The sequence below is a fragment of the Haliotis rubra genome, unplaced genomic scaffold (genome assembly GCF_003918875.1).
Source record: "Haliotis rubra isolate DU_JTF1 unplaced genomic scaffold, ASM391887v1 Scf43, whole genome shotgun sequence".
Taxonomy (NCBI): domain Eukaryota; kingdom Metazoa; phylum Mollusca; class Gastropoda; order Lepetellida; family Haliotidae; genus Haliotis; species Haliotis rubra.
Window position 1 is genome coordinate 2,052,168 of NW_025767113.1, and position 19,617 is coordinate 2,071,784.

At 41.5% G+C, this 19,617-nt stretch overlaps 1 protein-coding gene across 2 annotated transcripts; it reads left to right on the forward strand.

The window, feature by feature from the left end:
* Positions 1-2,718: 2,718 nt before the first annotated feature.
* LOC124289012 (hemicentin-2-like) lies at positions 2,719-14,210 on the forward strand. 2 transcript variants are annotated; one of them, XM_046725612.1, is made up of 4 exons: positions 2,719-2,819; positions 4,382-4,488; positions 10,932-11,181; positions 13,348-14,210. In XM_046725612.1, exons 1-4 carry the CDS (start codon positions 2,750-2,752, stop codon positions 13,695-13,697), a joined length of 777 nt encoding a protein of 258 aa, XP_046581568.1. In that variant the 5' UTR covers positions 2,719-2,749; the 3' UTR covers positions 13,698-14,210. The 2 variants fall into 2 exon arrangements, with proteins under 2 accessions (XP_046581568.1, XP_046581567.1); XM_046725611.1 differs by having other exon boundaries at positions 13,342-14,207.
* The last annotated feature ends 5,407 nt before the right edge of the window (positions 14,211-19,617 follow it).

Consider the following 19,617-nt stretch of genomic DNA (forward strand, 5'->3'; position numbering starts at 1 on the left):
TTCTGTCACATTAAATTAGAAAATTGGAAAAAAAATAATATTGATTATTTTTTAACACACATATTTTGCTTACCTTCAACATCATGTTTTAAGTTGTCATCTTCATGAAAGGACACCCCTGAAATCAGTCCAAGCAAATGTCTCTTATCTGAAAACAAATACATGTATTTGAAATCATAAAAGAATTTGAACCTGCATGAATGTATGACTGACCATCACTCTGACCACTAGGCTACAAATTCTACTATTACTGCTTGTTACTTTAAGCTTATATATTACACCTTTCAACAATGTGTCACTTGGCGTCTGCTTGCTTTTCATCATCTGCTAGACCTTGATACAATGTTCTTATTTTAACATTATATTTAATGTAGCCTAATATATCCTAGAAAGGTACATTATTTTTGTTAAAATGTGTATGTTTATACACAGTTACAGCCTGTGGAATGCCAGTGTTATTTGACAGTGACAGGTGACACAGAGGGGTTTGCTAAACAGATGATAGAACAAATATGATAAACTTCTAGCATAATTACAAAGATTCTCACCTTTAGAATGCTGCCTGATCATATTTTGAAAAATCTTCTGATGTCTTCTTACTTTTCCAGCAGTGATCAACAGGGTCTCCAAAAACTACCCTTGTTTACCTCAAAGTAATCAGCCTTGAGAGTCTCTTACGATACTGAAATTTTTTAATAAATATGTTTGATAAGTTCATTTTAGTGCTCTAAAACATTCAAAATAAAATATGAATCTGGTATAGTTGTATAAATGTGACGGATAGTTTTCAGAGGTATTACTTTACGCCAATATTTGTTTTTGAGATGTTGTAAGGGCAATTTCATATAACAGAAATAAATGTACTTTTTAAAACATTTTGATATGAGCAAAAGCGTGACCCACCACAATTATTTAGAAGTGCATTCTAATTTACTCTCCTCATGTGTGGTGAAAAAATTGGGATGGGTTAGCTCTTGCTCACACTTTTTTATCTCTCTGAAAATATGAAAATGTAGATTTTTCGGAGATGTTGTAAAATAGGTTAACTTTGAGGTCTTCAAAGAGGAAAAACAGCACTAAACCATAAAAAGCATGTGGAGGTAATTTCAACAATTTATTTAGCATTTTATATGCTAAAATTATCATGTTGTAGAACTTTGAATATCATGAAATTTTGTTGGCCAATAAGGGCCTTTATCATACCTTGTCCTTTAGAAACAGTGTGTGCTAGTTAATGAAGTAAGAAGCGAATTTGAAGAAACTAGCGGAGAGTCAGAAGCTGACTCGAAAAGTGATATAGCTCGATTATGATATGTCGGTATGACGATGAACCCTGATCAAGGCTTGTGTATATGAGGGGTTCTAACAAATAAAGGAATGCATGAAATTGAAAGTGATTGTAAAGGGGCAACACAATGTCACGGTGGTACCAAACACATGTAGAGCTACACATATATGATGTACACACATATACATATATACACTGGATGATACATGTAGTAATGAGAAACATAATGCTTAATATTCAACATGGATTCCCAAGGGTGTAGTGTTCAGATGCAATGCAATGGTAACAAAACACATATTTGCTACATGAAAATATAAAAACAGAAATATGACAACTCTTAGAACAAAAGGTGAGCCTAGACCGACTAAAGGTTTTGCATAAGCTATACTTAAAAACTTAAGTACTACCATAACTCTACAGATATTTGGCTTAAAGAGACCGAATGCGAGAGCCCGAGACTGGTGCAATGTACACGATCTGGTGTTCTGGTATTCTCACGGTTTTAAGATATTTCCACATAGCCATTAAAGATATTTACGGAAACGCACGAGAAGGCGACATTGGTTAAGTGCCCTTATTACATCACATTTGTTTACAGGAAATAAATAAAGTTAATAATAAATAAAGTTAATATTTGTATGGCGCCTGTTTTCAGTTGTCGTTTAAACTGGTCTGATAGATAATGTAGGCCATGTCACATTTGTTTACAGGAAATGTAGGCTATGTGACATCTGTTTACAGGAAATGTAGGTCATGTCACATCTGTTTGCAGGAAATGTAGGTCATGTCACATCTGTTTGCAGGAAATGTAGGTCATGTCACATCTGTTTACAGGAAATGAAGGTCATGTCACATCTGTTTATAGGAAATGTAGGTTATGTCACATCTGTTACAGGAAATGTAGGTCATTTCACATCTGTTTACAGGAAATGTAGGCCATGTAACATCTGTTTACAGGGAATGTAGGCCATGTCACATGATCTGTCTGTCTGTCTATCCTTTAGTAATTGTTCCATGAGTGCAGCCAGAATGTACGGCCCCCGACGGAAGCATGACCCTCTCTGTCTGTTCTGTTGATGTTGATTTCCTTATGCACTGACAAATGCTGTAAGCTGCTTGTGTTCCATTGTAGATCGTGATGAGATCGATTTGAGAGCGTACATGTAGACGTAAGTACGAGAATAACGTCCTTACCGAGAAAGTCAAATTCAAAATATACCGGGCATCACAACCGACCACTTTATCAATGTGTGAGCTGTGTTGTTATATATGATAAGCTCCGGTATAGTTTATTTTGTCCGTCAGTGCTTCAAACGTGTCACATATAACTTTGACCGAGTCTCAAGAATCCAATCAGTTGATATTCAGTGTACGGTTAGAGTGTCCATGTCCTGTTGAGTGTGACGTCAAAACAGACACTTTGAAACACTTGAACTTAGTTTACACTGAGCAGAAGACAAGATGGCGTCAGCATGGCTGATCGCTGTTTCAATGTTGTGCACTGCAAATTTGCAACGGTTCCTTGTCCAAGGTAAGACCAGTATAGTGTTAGTTCGCGATCTGTTTGAAGGATCCAACATGTCATTAAATGCAGTAACTACTGTTTACATGGCCCTTGCATATTTGTGATGCTCTACTGTGGTGTGGTGAGTCTGGGTTTAATGTTGATCCGCAGGAGTAAGTGGAATAACATTACATGACTGGGAATATATACAATAATACCACATACAAGAACAGACAGGTGGGATTCTTGTACAGGGATCAATCACATAATGACTTTATATAACAGGACCTAGATTTTTCGAAGCTCTCTTAGAGCTAAGGTAGTCGTAAGTTAACACTAGGAGAGCTTCGAATATCTAGGTCCTGGGGCCCTGTCCACAAAGCGTTCGAAGCACTACGTCTATGATGAACTATACCTACGATCGCTCGTAACGCTACGCATGTTTTATAATCGGGACCCTGATTAGGAAAAAGGGAAAGATAATCCTTCATTTTGATCGGTCATGTTGGGAATCGCGATGGACTGATAAAAGTACGCTTTCTATCGCAATGATTTAACACGGACGAAAGGTTGTTAGTTATTTAGTTATATCGTAAAGTTCACATATAGGTATGTTAAAATGCGCTTTTCTGCAGATCATCTGAAGTTTGATGCATGTATAAATTGTAATATGTGTTATATTTTGGGATTACAGATGATATTACTTTACTGCCATAGTGTAATCCCACACACAACGTCTTACATTTGTCCACTGTCCACGTGTCATCGTGTATTCATGTGTTGGGTGTGTTATATGGGTATGTGTGACACGGGATACACGGACTGGACATTGACAGGTCACGAAGATCACATTTAAATGGGAACTACACTTACTGTCATAAACACATTCTGGAACTCATATATTATGTTTGATCCGTGAAGGTCCGGGTTAGAATGAACCTTCAGTAACCCATGCTTGTCGTATGAGGCGACTAACCGGATCGGGTGGTCAGGCTCGCTGACTTGGTTTACACATGTCATTGGTTCCCAATTGCGCAGATCGATGCTCATGCCGTTGATCACTGGATCGTCTGGTCCAGACTCGATTATTTACAGACCGCCGCCATATAGCTGGAATATTGCTGAGTGTGGCGTAAAACTAAAACTCACTCACTCACTCACTCACTATATCATATTTGGTGTACATGCTTGATGGAAATGATCGTGAAATACTTACAACATATATGGACCCTACTGCCAATTTGTCAAAGGTCGAACTGTATTACGTACACGCATCAGGAAAGACACGGTTACAAAGGTGGGTGAAATATCTCACATATCATCCTCAGGGACCGTAATTTCAAAGGGTGAAAATCTGAAAACGTTTGTGCTGTTTTTCTGGAGCAAATCTTCATTCATAATCAGTACCTAATGCTAACAGAACTGGCCATAGATAGCCAGACACTGTCTTGCCTGTGAGCAGGATAGTAATTCAGACAGCAGTACAAGGTTAATCACAGGATATCTTTTTACAAGTACACGAATACTATCATATTTATGGCCGCTGTGTCAACAATTAACAGAGAGAAATAATATTCCTTCTGTTGTAGGCGAGACCCCGACGCCAAAGTTCCTGACGACAGCCACAAATGTGACTGTCAACAAAGGTTCAGTAGCCGTGCTGCCCTGCGCTGTTCAAAACATCGGCACTCAACAGGTTAGAATCACATCCTAGGAAGGATCACTACTAAACTGCTCAGAGAGGTCAAGTTGCAATCTCACTAAGTATCGCATTTGAACAGAAGCATTCTACATGGAAGTCAATAATACTTAGTTTCCTCGTGTTTTCCGGACCTGTGAAGGTCCGGGTTAGAATTGGTCTTCAGCAACCTATGCTTGTCGTAAGAGGCGACTACCGGGATCGGGACTTGTTAATTACATTCGATCAATGTAAAACCAATAACACCAGTATTGTGCACTTGTGACAGACTCTTTTGGTCCCTTTGTCTATTGTGGTCAAAGAAAAGGGAGGAAATGCGGTTAAGTTTAATCATAACTGTTCACATGTACATGGATATACCAGAGGTGACTGAAATTTCGGAACAAAGTTACGAAGGATTTTTAGTGCATCTTTAACGGGGTTAAGTGCAATGCCTCCCATGCTAGTATATTTGGGCTATTATGAACGTCAGGTAGTTCTTTCGCTAGCCCCAGAGAATAGGTTAGCAGCAGAGTTCGAGGGGGAAAGACGTTTTGTTAAGATGTTTCAATACCAGGAAGACCTTCAACTGACAATAGCATGGAGGATGTTGATAGACACGTGATATGAATATCTGTAGTCGACTATTCAACACATGTCATAGCTACTGGCATCAGGAACATGTCATCATGCAGGGTTTCAAGGCTTCTGATTACAACACTCCAGGTTTACCGCATTTATGCGAACATATGTCATTTCGAATCAGCGACTTCTGATTTTGTTGAGCGATTTGTAAACATGGACGGGTCTTGGGTTCTCAATTACATTGAGAAAATATACAGCAGTCGAAGCTGCGGACACATAAAGATAAGATAAGATATTTACTGCGCAAACGTTCCATGCAGAAACAGTGACAACATTCTATAAACGGCATAAACAAGATATATAATGAATCAGAGTAACAAAACTTATGCTAATACCAAGATGTTCTATATTTGTTTAAAGTTGTTCATGTGGTAGCAAATTATCTCTATACTATTTGGTTCATTACTTCTAAACAGGAGGTTAAAGTTTTCTGTGGTAGTGAGGCTTAGGAAGTTATTAATTTGAGAGGAAAGGGAATTAAATAAGGAGTTCCTTGCATCTGAATATTTAGTACAACACATGAAATAGTGTTCTTCATCTTCAAGGACAGAGCATTGATCACAGAGACGGTCCTCCAAAGATGTAGGTGGTCTTGTTCGTCTACCCAGTTCAATTTATAGCCTGTGGTCACTCAGTCTTAGCTTTGTGGATACGGGGTTTTATTATATTGCAGTGTTCTAGGTATGGCTCAAATTTAATTTCTGATTTAGATTTTCTAAATGTTCTCAGTTTGTTCCTTGAATTTAATGTGTTTGGATTATCTTGAACAGATGAGTGGAACATGTCTGTAAATTTCAATTGGAGGACCTTCAGTACAGAGGAGGAAGGTAGTTTACTTTCCTTGGTGTTAAACTTATCTAAGAGGCAACTAGAGTATATAAAACCATCCAATTTTGTATTTGGCAATCTTTATTGATTCATTTAAAGCGTGTTTTAAAATGGTATTTGGAGATTGTAAAATATGACTGTAGAATTGAACAACGGATTTAATTACTCTGAATAATAGGGGAAACAAACCATGTCCAGTTATACTCCCCACAGTTTGTATCACCTATTTCAGCACGGCTCCCTTGGGAGCTGCATAAATCACCTTACACGCGCATGCAGAGTTCGTTTGCAGAATTTCGTTTGTAATTATTCCGGAGGGAAAGAATCTATATGTCGCAGCAGAACAAAGTCAATTCCCCATACTTCACTGTTATACAGACAGAAGGTTTATTTATGCCATGGGCCAAAACCAACAGTTACAAACTTCATAATGGCACAGTCGTGGGTGTTTGTGGATATACATAGTTTGATATACAATAATTTAACAGAGCAATGAGGGATGGTACCCCAAGAGTAAATAATTACAACGTGTCCATTGTACTTTCCAGTTTAAAGATATGATAAACACATTTAGCAATACTAATAGGTAGCTGTTCATTAGTAGTTTGTAACATGTCCACAAACTTTATCATACCTGGTCTGGCAATGACATGCTTTGGTAGATAACGATTTCTTATACTTAAATAGTTTGGACAAATGAGCAAGATTCATCTTCAACATCGTTCACACAAAAGGGACACAGTCGCTCGTGTAATGGTGTTTTAGGTGTGGTTCATCTGTCCTTTTCAACCACCAGTGTATGTAAACTCAATCTGAACCGTGTAAGAGCAATTTTATATTTCCTTATATCAATATGTACTAGATACTTTTCTAAATTTAAACTATCTTTAATTTGCAAATATAATCTAGTTTCACTCAAGGAATTTAAATCATATACAGAACAACAGGTTCAACAATTGCTGTTAAAAAAATGCAGCAGACCGTTGGATCTAAATCATCTCCAAACAAGTTAAAAGAGAGAACATTGTATGCTCTTTGACCCTTTTTCACAAGGGATTCCACACAGTGTTTAAATTTAGAATTTGAATGAAACGTAATGCGGAAATAATTGTATTTGTCTAAGACATAAATATTCAGCCCTGCCCCTGACCATTTGAATATTGGATAGTTGTTTTTTGTGCCAAATATAACTACATTAGTTTTTTCAATGTTGTTTATATAACGTCTTCACTGAAGGAGGCAAAATGTGTATCATTTATTGACGAGGCAGTGGACTCGTTTTCAGAGATTTCGAAAGAAAGACTCCATCTGTTAGTCTACCTCCTGAACGACCTGACCATTACGTGCCAACTATATTACAGCTGTTTAGGCAGCTGCGTGAGAAGAGCAAGGCTAATTGTTTAGGAAATTCACAAGGACAGGCCTACTGTTGACAAGTCAGTTTTCGCCATTCCTGTTTTAAATGAATGTGAATGGATGGATTTCAGCTCTTGGGAAAAACAAAATATATAGGATAATAACATAAATACAGGAATTAAATACTTGACATTCTGCCGTTTGCTGGAGGCCGCCTATGTCAAATACTGTAACACGTTAGACATTTGTTCTTGACATTCGAGAAGCAAGATGTTTTTAAAGAAAAATGGTTAGACTCGCAGTTTTAATTAAAGATCACATATACTCTAGGGGGTACAAATACATAAATCACTAACTGGCATCGCTATAAATGAAACCCCGTCATTAAAACTACTCATTTCGATCTTTAATCAACTTAAATCGACCTTTTTGACAACAGTGCACAATTCTCACCCGCGAACGAAATTTCAACCAATCAGAGCGGGGCGTCTCTGTGACGTCATATGAGGACTAGATATGAGGGCCGATGCAGAATTCATCTACATTCCAGGGGGTAAATTATCTTGTTTACAGGCTTGTATAAACCTGAAATCATGACAACTAATGTGGAAAATGAAAGCTATATGTTCTCACAATCTACTGTCATATAATTTTGTCTCCTGCTTTGCCTTGTTTCCGACTTACAACTTGTTTTCATAGACGATTCTGTCAAAATCGCTTGGTGTCGTTAGGTCTTATTTGTATAATGACTGATCCGAATTGATCCCATTTCTGTGTTTTTTTACCTCGATATTTAATCATGTCATGTAAAAATATGATGTCTATTACGTATGATATTAAAAATTGACATTTGATTTATTTGAATCAGTAAACTAAACAACCCTATTTTGCCATTGGTAGAAGAATCTGAAATTTTACTTAGGTAAATAGGTACATACAGTTTTAGCACACAGCAAATGCTTATATGTATTTCTTATGCACCAATGAAGTTCTGTTTGTATTCTCAAAACAGTGTCGGCCCATACGTTTTCACATGCAATACAGCAATTAATACTCCCTCGTTGTAACCCGTGTTAGGTGGTATAAACCTACACATGTTATTTGTCATCATTCACTTGATGGTCAGTTAATGAATTTATAACAGGTATATTTAGTTGTAACACCACTTAGATTACCCGACAAAGGTTCATATTTGGCATTTCTTGTGTCTGGGGTAAATATTCAACATTATAAACATCGATCAAAGGATTAACCGATAACACGCTGATTGCTTAATTACTTACACAAGGTAGTGTTTTTTGTATGTAGATTTACCATCTACTACTATCTCTAGTACTAGTATACTGTATACACTCTGTCGTGTCTGTGTCTGCGTAAAAACATCGTCCTTCCTTCAAAGGATTAGCCGCCAATACAGTGATTGATTGCTCATTATTGGCTAACTAAATTACCGTTTTTAAAGAATGGCGGACATTATGCAATCAGTTGCCAGGTGTGCTATCTTGGGTGACCAATGAGACTATACACCAATGTGACATACCTGAAACGGTATATCATTTTTTTCGTATATTAAACTGTTAAAAGACACATTACTTGGAACAGCTGCAGATGAATGGCATATCACGTGTTTTTGTGGATATTGATGGATACATTCGTCGAACAAGGTAATAGCCTGACATTGTTCCTATAACTTTAATCTGTTTTCATTTTAATATTTGCATTTTGTCTTTATTCAATTGTCGTAGCATTCAACAGAATCATTGTTTTCGCCGTGAAGTGTAATGAGACAGACAACATACACTGGGGCGTGTGTGCGAATTATGATTCACATTGGCAAACTATAAAATGTCTAGATATTACAGTCCTGTTATAAATGCACTATAAGTATCAGCAGATCGTCTGCTTTTTATTTAGTTTCAGAATGCATACAAGTATGATAATAAACTAATTAGGATTATAAGACCAAATATAAAGACGTACATTGACTAGTATCTACATACTGGTGAGTGCACGTTAACCACGTGAATGTAGCAAGAAATTTGTCGCGCAGTATTGTCACTTCGACCCCCCACCTCGCTTCCGTGGAAGAAATCGTTATGTTATAAGTTGTATCATGCAAACAGCTTTTGGTTATGATTCAAATACATATTTAACTACGAGTAGAAAGTAGTTTTGATTTTCTAACTTGATGAAAACAAACCATCATCTCATTAATTCTAACAAACTTTAGCCCATGACTTCACGATTTTGGCGGCGCCCTATCGCGAACATCCGCCAGACTGAGTATAAATGCTATTTAGGTTTGTTTTCACCGAGTTACAAAATCAAAACTACTTTCTACTTGTAGTAAAATATGTATTTGATTGGTGGCCTATAGGATTTTGCATGACATAGCTTATAACATAACAATTTCTCCCGTGGAAGCGAGGTGGGTGTCAATATAATACTACTTACAGAATTATTGTTACTTCGACCACAACCTCGCTTCTGAGGCCGAAATCGTTATGTTACAAGTTGTGTCATGGAAAATCTTTATGGTCATCAATCATATACATATTTCACTACGACTAGTAAGTAGTTTTGATTCCTTAACTTCCGTGAAGCGATCTAAACACAAGTAAGATATCATTTCAGGCTTCCACAACGCTCGCTTCGCACTCACAAACATAACCCATTTAGCACGAACTGCGGGGTCCTGTGGAAATCTGTGCATGGTGACACCATCGCCCATCCTCTAGGAGCAATTGACGACAACGCAACGATTTGGCATGTCGTCGTTGATGTCGAGAAATCATCAAAATGATGAGCTTGCTACACACTTTCTATACAACTAACTGAAAATCCTTCCTCATATGACGTCACTGCAGTGCGCTGGCGACAGAGTTACGTAACCTGTCTGTGGTTTCGTTGGCGGGCGAGAGTGAAGCAGGCGACTTTTTGGCAACTTTTAATCGCTCGGTACTAATTAACCACAAGTTTTTAAGAATAAATTTGGTGTTCCGCATAAGACTGACCACAAATCTTTCATATGTAATAGTTAAAAGAGTACAAAAAAAAAAAGTTTATTTGTTCTTGAAAAGTTTCTGTCATTGCTGCTGTAGCTGACAAAACATCCACCACAAGAGAAGCGACAAAACACGTTCCACATTCATAAGCAGGGCCGATTGTACAATTGTGACTCTATCATGAGCAGATATTTGTTTCAGGAGTATTACAATAGCTGTATGGTGTTGTTGGTAAACAAATCAGACAATCCAGTGAGTTTTACCATGCGACACGATGACAGAATATGTTTATGAATGACTAGGAAACAGTAATACCAGGTATTCGCGTAAAGGTGAGCGTATCCTGCCCAGCTGTCATAGATACAGGCTAACTTAGTCATCTGTTCATCGGAGATATATCGGTAACGTATGGTATAAGTCAAAATAGTGAATTGCATCCGACATCATGTCACTGATGCATCAAATTTGGCAATGTCCTCCACCTGTCTACCATAAAACTTGTTGAAAGCTTTACTGAGGCCTTGAATGTTATAATCCCCATTCCCTACCCCCACACTATCAAAAGGTCGGACCCTTCTATGATGTTCTTCAATGTATCATTGCTTTTTCGTATTTCCCGCATTACAGGTAGTGTGGCGTCGCGACTCGTCCCCCAATCCCTTGACTATTGGTTCACTGACGTTCACCAGCGACAGCCGTATAAGTGTACATCATCGGCCGCAGTCCTCGGGCTGGAACCTCCACATCAAGCAAGTGTCGCCCGAGGACGCCGATGTTTATATGTGTACTTTGCCCGGAAGAGAACGTGTCTTGAGTCGCGCAGTGTCACTGACGGTGCAAGACACTGCCGCTGGGGGAAATGCCGCCTCAAAATCAGGTAATATGATATCCCAAGCCTTATCCCCCATATTTCATATCTTGACCATGTTAAACACCAGTGCTTGTCACCGTACATTAGACCATGTTGAACACCAGTGCTTGTCACCGTCAATTAGACCATGTTGAACACCAGTGCTTGTCACCGTCCATTTGACCATGTTGAACACCCGTGCTTGTCACCGTCCATTAGACCATGTTGAACACCAGTGCTTGTCACCGTCCATTAGACCATGTTGAACACCAGTGCTTGTCACCGTCCATTAGATTGGAGTTTGGTTAATTCTCATACAGTTGGTCTATGAACATGGGGACACTCTTTCAACAGTGGGGTAAACCTTGCTTGTTTTAAGTAACCTGATATATTCTGTGGTTAGTTCCATATTTCTGTAGGGTTGGATGAGTCATACTAATTCCTGGACACAACTTGTACTACTGCGGGGAGATCCTAAAAGATAGGGACATTTCTAGCATTTGGCCTAGAACTAGTAGGCTTTATTTCTAGCAACAGTAGACAGAACTGACATTCAAAGAAAGTATACCTTTCAAAATTACATTTGACCCAAACATTACAAACATCACCTAAATGTTACTCTGATAAAATTGCTCGTCGTAACTCAGAAAACTTAAGGTCAAACCATAACTATAATCCCTATCTTCATCTACTAACCATTTTATGTTTGTTTCATGTCAGCTTATATCAAACATAGGCGTATAGTTTATTTTCAACCCATGAGTACTTCCTGGGTCTTCTCGTCGCACGTTCGAACCACTGATTCACAGTGATCCTGAACCATGGTGTGTCGTTATGTGGAACATTGTCAAATTGTGCTGCTCCATCAATTTGAATTTTTCCCCTCCTTACGCTGAACTGAACTCATTCAGAAGAACCTCCAACAGTCTTATATACTGTTTATTCAATTCATACACTGGAACTTTTATGGTATAAAAAAGCTATTTACATATATTTCTGTGATACATCATATGACAGATGTACGTTTTATTAAATCCAGGGGCGGTAGGGTAGCCTCAGGATTAAAGCGTCCGTTCATCACGCTAAAGACCCAGGTTCGATTCCCCACATGGGTACAACGTGTCTTGTGTCCCCTGCCGTGATATTGCTGGAATATTGTTAAAAGCAAAGTAAAATCTTACCTTAAAGACCTTACACGTGAGAGTAAAACAGTAATAGAATAGATATGATGTATTCAAGATTACGGTATATTTAAGGGAACTATGTATTTTACGAAATGGGTCCGAGAAATACCGGATTTGCGCATCTTCAAGAAAATAAAGGTTCTGCAAACTGTTCCATGAAACCGTATCTTCTAAAAAAGTGTATATTGAATTCTCTGATCGTGTTTGGAGAACAGTTTAAGAAGCAAGCTATATCCCAGGAGACGTGCTACTCTAAAAGAGTTTGGTAATCAATTCCAGGAGATTGTGATCCCGATCGTGCTGGAACATGTTTGGTAATCAGTTCCAGGAGATTGTGATCCCGATCTTGCTGGAACGTGTTTGGTAATGAGTTCTAGGAGATTGTGATCCCGATCGTGCTGTAACGTGTTTGGTAATGAGTTCCAAGAGATTGTGATCCCGATCGTGCTGGAACGTGTTTGGTAATGAGTTCCAGGAGATTGTGATCCCTATCGTGCTGGAACGTGTTTGGTAATCAGTTGCAGGAGATTGTGATCCCGATCGTGCTGGAACGTGTTTGGTAAGCAGTCCCAGGAGATTGTGATCCCGATCGTGCTGGAACGTGTTTGGTAAGCAGTCCCAGGAGATTGTGATCCCGATCGTGCTGGAACGTGTTTGGTAAGCAGTTCCAGGAGATTGTGATCCCGATCGTGCTGGAACGTGTTTGGTAAGCAGTCCCAGGAGATTGTGATCCCGATCGTGCTGGAACGTGTTTGGTAAGCAGTTCCAGGAGATTGTGATCCCGATCGTGCTGGAACGTGTTTGGTAGGCAGTCCCAGGAGATTGTGAACCCGATCGTGCTGGAACGTGTTTGGTAGTGAGTTCCAGGAGATTGTGATCCCGATCGTGCTGGAACATGTTTGCTAATCAGTTCCAGGAGACTGTGATCCCGATCGTGCTGGAACGTGTTGGGTAATCCCTTCCAAGAGATTGTGATCCTGATCCAGAACACAATGGTATTTAGTTCCAGGTATAAGAATATCCGGCCCCCAATTCGTGGAAGAGGGACATGCATTGCGCCTTGTTTGTAACGCCACCGGAGCTGTTTCTCCCCCAAATGACATTGACTGGTTCAAGGATGGCGTAAAAGTCACACGGGAAGTCCGACTTCTGATCGCAAAAACAGTGTCTATGGCAAGGAGAACCTTAAACAGTGTCCTGTACATCGACACAGCCGAGATGACCGATGCTGGGACGTACGTTTGCAGAACATCGGATCTCCAGATTACAAGCACCAAAGTATTTATCATCAAAGGAAGTAAGGAAGAAGGTGATGCTGTTAAATGTTTTCCTCTTCCGTTTTGGATAGCTGTATTCTGATGGCTAGTGTACGATCACCTGCCTTTCAAAGTCATGATTTTGTACATTTTAATGAACAATGATGACCTGGTGTTGAGTTCGCAAATATTTAATTTCATTGCATTGTTTTTACTTACTTTCATTGAATCCACATTTTCATTGTTTCACTTCATTTCAACATCTTCATCTCATTCTAAATTTATTACACGTGTGACGTTTTCATTGCACTTTCTCTAACATGTGAATAACCCGGTATGACATGATACGCGATGTCCGATTTTACTCCAGTCCTGCTGGAGACTGAGCCATGCATACACCACTGAACGTATTCCAGAGGGACAGACCTTAGTAAACACAACACGGAGTTGTGAGGTGATAGCTTGATAAAGAAACATCAGGCTGTCATCTTGGTGTGTATTACTACAAATAAGATCAGAGTTATGTTACAAGATGGCATAGTCTCAATATAACCGGGTTTTGATGGTATAACAGAAAACATATATGCACAGTTATCCTCGTTCACAACATTTACATCACCCCCTTCACCCGCCACCGTCCATCCTTGACTCTTCTACCACATCCTTACCACCACCCTCTGTCCTCACCACGCCACTCGTCCACCTCAACACCACCCCACAACCACTTCGCTGTCCTCACACATCCCTCTGACACGCCACCATCCTTTTCACATCCTCCACACCCACCTTCGCTGTCCATCCTCCACACCACCGCCACACGCCTTCTGTGTCCATCCCCTCATCATCCTCCACACCACCGCCACTGTCCAACTTCTGTGTCCTCACACATCCCCTCTGACACGCCACCATCCTCGATCACATCCTCCACACCACCGCCACTGTCCAACTTCTGTGTCCTCACACATCCCCTCTGACACGCCACCATCCTCGATCACATCCTCCACACCACCGCCACAACCACCTTCTCTGTCCTCACACAACCGTTCTGACCGGCCACCGTCCACGATCACATCTCCCGCACCAACAACTTTAGCTCACCGTTCTAGATCACATCTTCTGTGATTCACCTTCTCTGTTCTCCTCACTGACACCCACTACCCACAACATTCTCCCCCTTGCCCTACCTCTTCCCTCGATCACATCGTCCATTCCACGCCCTTGACCCACGACCGTCCTCGATCACATCCCCCACACCACCCTCTTGACCTGTCACCGTCCTTGATCACATCCTCCTCTCCACGCCCTTGATCCGTCATCGTCCTCGATCACATCCTCCACTCCATGCCCTTGAACCGTCACCGTCCTCGATCACATCCTCCCCTCCATGCCCTTGAACCGTCACAGTCCTCGATCACATCCTCCACTCCACGCCCTTGACCCACGACCGTCCTCGATCACATCCTCCGCTCCATGCCCTTGAACCGTCATCGTCCTCGATCACATCCTCCACTCCATGCCCTTAACCCACGACCGTCCTCGATAACATCCTCCACTCCATGCCCTTGAACCGTCACCGTCCTCGATCACATCCTCCACTCCACGCCCTTGATCCGTCATCGTCCTCGATCACATCCTCCACTCCATGCCCTTGAACTGTCACCGTCTTCGATCACATCCTCCACTCCATGCCCTTGAACCGTCATCGTCCTCGATCACATCCTCTACTCCACGTCCTTGACCCACGACCGTCCTCGATCACATCCTCCACTCCATGCCCTTGAACCGTCACCGTCCTCGATCACATCCTCCACTCCATGCCCTTAACCCACGACCGTCCTCGATCACATCCTCCACTCCACGCCCTTGATCCGTCACCGTCCTCGATCACATCCTCCACTCCACGCCCTTGCCCCACGACCGTCCTCGATCACATCCTCCACTCCACGCCCTTGATCCGTCATCGTCCTCGATCACATCCTCCACACCAGTCCTTGACCCACGACCGTCCTCGATTACATCCTCCACACCAGCCTTGACCCACGACCGTGCTCGATCACATCCTCCTTTCCACGCCCTTGATCCGTCACCGTCCTCGATCACATCCTCCACACTAGCCCTTGCCCCACGACCGTCTTCGATCACATCCTCCACTCCACGCCCTTGATCCGTCACCGTCCTCGATCACATCCCCTTGACCTGTCACCGTCCTTGATCACATCCTCCACTCCATCCCCTTGACCAACAACTACAACAATCTTCATCTCCCTCGATATCATTCCTTGATGCGCCACCGCCCACCGCCTTCTTACAATATCCGAAATTCGCTACGCCTTTTTAATACTTGGCATGTAAAATGCATCTTTGTTCGATCCAATTTCCTGCCCACAAGTCCTATTTCAGACCCTGGGGACTACTGGACATGGACGAAGCCGGGGGTAGCCAACAGGAGTGAAACAGTCCTATACACACTATCCCCACTGATCACCGGTTTCATGTTCCTGCTACCAGAAGACCGGTTCTCATTCTTCCCATATACATACAGGTATGATTTTGCAAAGTTCAGTCTGAATTACCAGACCACAAGATGGACCGTGAGAGCAGGGATGTTAATGGCATGATACTGTTACTTAGCAAATACCAGCAATGTTCCCCTTCTGGAATCCATGCTTTGAGGACGTTTCACGGGCAAAAGTCGTCGAATCTAGACACTATCAAAGTAAGTGCCAACCAGAATTATAAGATAACAAGGCTGGTTCCGGTTTAGTCGTTTTGTCTTCGAAGTTCCTTTATAAGAAGATCCTATGACTTTACCTTCGACCTGTAGGAAGAACGTTATGTGTACCTGTGTGTTTATGTATGTGAATAAACAGAATCATATATCAGCCAGAAGGTAAAGTCAAATAGAATACTGTAACGCTATTCTTAAACATTGAAAACATCTCTTTTTGTACCAATGTCCCTAATTCAGATTCTTGTTTCTTTTTTTTCAAGTCAGGGATGTGAAATTACAAGTAAATAGGGACCATCGTACGACATACATGCACTATTACTCTTAATGGTGCGGTCCCAGTGGCGACCTCAGGAGCTCGACCGACTCGACCTCGCAAACTACTCGACCGGTCTAGACCTGGGGGGTATCTCGACCTCACAACGACCTCAAAACGACCTCATAACGACCTCGTAAGGACCTTAACGACCTTAGTTCGATGTTAGTTCGACTTCAGTCGACCTATTTCGCCTTAGGTCGGCTAAGTTGAGAAGACCTATACTCGACCAGCTAGACCTGTATATCGACCTAATTTCGAATTAATTTCGTCCTAAGTCGACCGGCCCGACCTCACCGCGACCTGTGTTCAACCGGAGCGACTGATTATCGACGGAAATTCCATTCTCCTGCCGAGTAGAACCTTGGTTTCCAAATTGTATAAATTACAGGGTGCATTTTCACCAGGTAACCATGCAATTAGAGGCCTGCAAAGTAGTCACATCACCATCAGGAACCTTGACGTAAACCTGGTGAGCCCCGAGACGCGAAGACTGCTTACCATTTGGGTGCAGATAGCCTGGCACCTGCTTGAACTGGTGGATGACCTGGTGAATGTCAACCGTCCTCCAAAGCCAAAGCCAAAAAGCTCAGCCGTAAGCACATCAATCCCATCCTTGACGCCTTCAAAGCTGAATATCGGTCAGATGAGTGGGATCAGAGTAGATGGAATACTGTAGCCCGTGCTTTCAAGAAAAGGTGGCAATTTCCATATTGCACCGGTGCGTTTGATGGCGAGCACATGCGCATCAAGGAGTCTCCCAAAAGCGGGTCCCTCTTCTACCACAAGAACTTCTTCTCTATCGTCTTGCTGGCACTCGCGGATGCCGACTACAAGTTCCCGTGGGTCAACGTCGGGGCCAAGGGATCAGCATCAGACGCTGATGGTCTTCAACCATTCACGAGATCGGATGGAGGGCGATGACCTTGTATTCCCCGTATGGTGTGCCATACTTCATGATCGGAGACGATGCCTTTCCACTCCGCCCCTGGATGATGAAGTCCTTTTCCATGCGTCAGATGAACCCCGATCAGCAATTCTTCAACTGCAGGTAATTATTCTTTTCCATAAATACCTAAATCAAATTATAACTTAGTATATTTGGGTGTATGCAATATTATATCAAAGGTTTTGACTGTCTCGGGCCAGACGAGTGGTGGAGAATACCTTCGGGATACTGGCTATGAGGTTCCAGATCTTCCTCGGCTCCCTAAATAGCACTGCAGAGCTGAGCTGAGACAGAGCTGAACAGATAACCCAGGCCTGCGTCACTGTACACAACATGCTGAGAACGAGGAACCGGAACAGTCAGATGAACCTCATAGACCGGGGAATGGGGACTATTCACTCACCCCAGGCGAGTGGCGCTCCTGCACACAGCTGCTTGATGAGGATAACCGGGGTGCGAGGAACGTTACCCCACTAGATGGCGCCAACCAAAGAAATTATTTGAAGGACTATTTCATGGGCCCAGGAGCTGTTCATTGGCAAGACACTACTTACTTTTGGTAAATGCGAAAAAAAAAACCCATGAAAACTAACTATATACATGATGAAAAACTTTATTACAATCGTATAAGATGTATTTACATTTACACTTAGCAAAGGATGGAAAGTACAAAAAAAATATTCAAATCAGTATAAAGTGCCCATGACATATATGAGTATCAAGTTCTACTTCTCAGTTTCACTGTCGTTGCTGAGAGTCCTGAACATGTGACTGATCCTCTGAGGTGTGAGTAGGGTCCAAGAGACCGCTTGGCAGGTGCAGAGATATATATAAATGTATGCGTGTTTTCCAACACGGTCAAATTTCGTTGGTCAGTTTGTACATTATAAGTTGTTCACTGGTCCCTCGGGGCCCATGGGTTGATGTACCCTCGCTGTTTGTTGAACATAAACAAACATCGAGCGTACATCAACCCATGGGACCCGACGGACCAGTGAACAACGTATTTATCTTACCGAACACCTTAATCTTAATTTTGAAATGTTTGAAGCACGGGTACAAATCTTCTTGTAGCCATCACTTGATTTTGCTGACAAGAAAAACAGATTTAGAGTTATTCCCCTTCAATCGATTTGCATTCGCAAAACATCGGTAATTTCCGTACATCATGCGTGATTCAATGTAATTCGAGATAAAGAATTACTACCACGAAGTACCAAATGAGTTGACATTGACAGCGGGGTACATTGAAATGTTACTCGTTTGTAAGCGGGTAGATTGAACATAATAGAAGAGCGCTCAGCCAATCAGAAAGCGATATTTATGTGTGAGGTAAGATAAAAGCTGTTATATAGGCTCATAGCTATATATATAGTCATGTAAGGTGCAAATGTAATTAGACGAACACTTCTCCAGGTCATATGTATGTATGTATGTATGTATGTATGTATGTATGTATGTATGTATGTATGTATGTATGTGTATGTATGTATGTATGTATGTATGTATGTATGTATGTATGAGGCTGTAACCACGTTTGGTGCAACATCAGGCTGTAACCACCAGGGGGCAACATCAAGCTGTAGAAACTAGTGGTGCAACATCAGGATGTAACCACGTTTAGTGCAACATATCTACCAGGGGGCAACATCAGAGAGTAACTACAGGGGTGCAACATCAGGGTGTGACCATGTTGGGGGCAACATCAGGGTGTAACTACAGGGGGGAAACATCAGGATGTAACTACAGGGGTGCAACATTAGGAAGTAATCATGTTGGGGGTCAACATCATGATGTAACTGCATGGGGGCAAAATCAGGGTGTAACTACAGAGGTGCAACGTTAGGAAATAACCATGTTGGGGCCAACATCAGAATGTAACTATGTTGAGGGCAACATCAGGAAGTAACCATGTTGGGGGCAACATCAGGATATAACTACAGGGGACCAACATCTGGATGTAACTACAGGGGGCAACAACAGGGTAACATTAGGAAGTAACCATGTTGGGTGCAACATCAGGATGTAAC

What these genes read in the sequence shown, in the direction of transcription:
- LOC124289012 (XM_046725611.1), top strand. Translation starts at nt 2,750, where the DNA reads ATGGCGTCAGCATGGCTGATCGCTGTTTCAATGTTGTGCACTGCAAAT. An exon ending in GCAACGGTTCCTTGTCCAAG is followed by an intron (nt 2,820 to 4,381) that starts GTAAGACCAGTA and finishes CTTCTGTTGTAG; the next exon opens with GCGAGACCCCGACGCCAAAG. An exon ending in AAATGCCGCCTCAAAATCAG is followed by an intron (nt 11,182 to 13,341) that starts GTAATATGATAT and finishes AATGGTATTTAG; the next exon opens with TTCCAGGTATAAGAATATCC.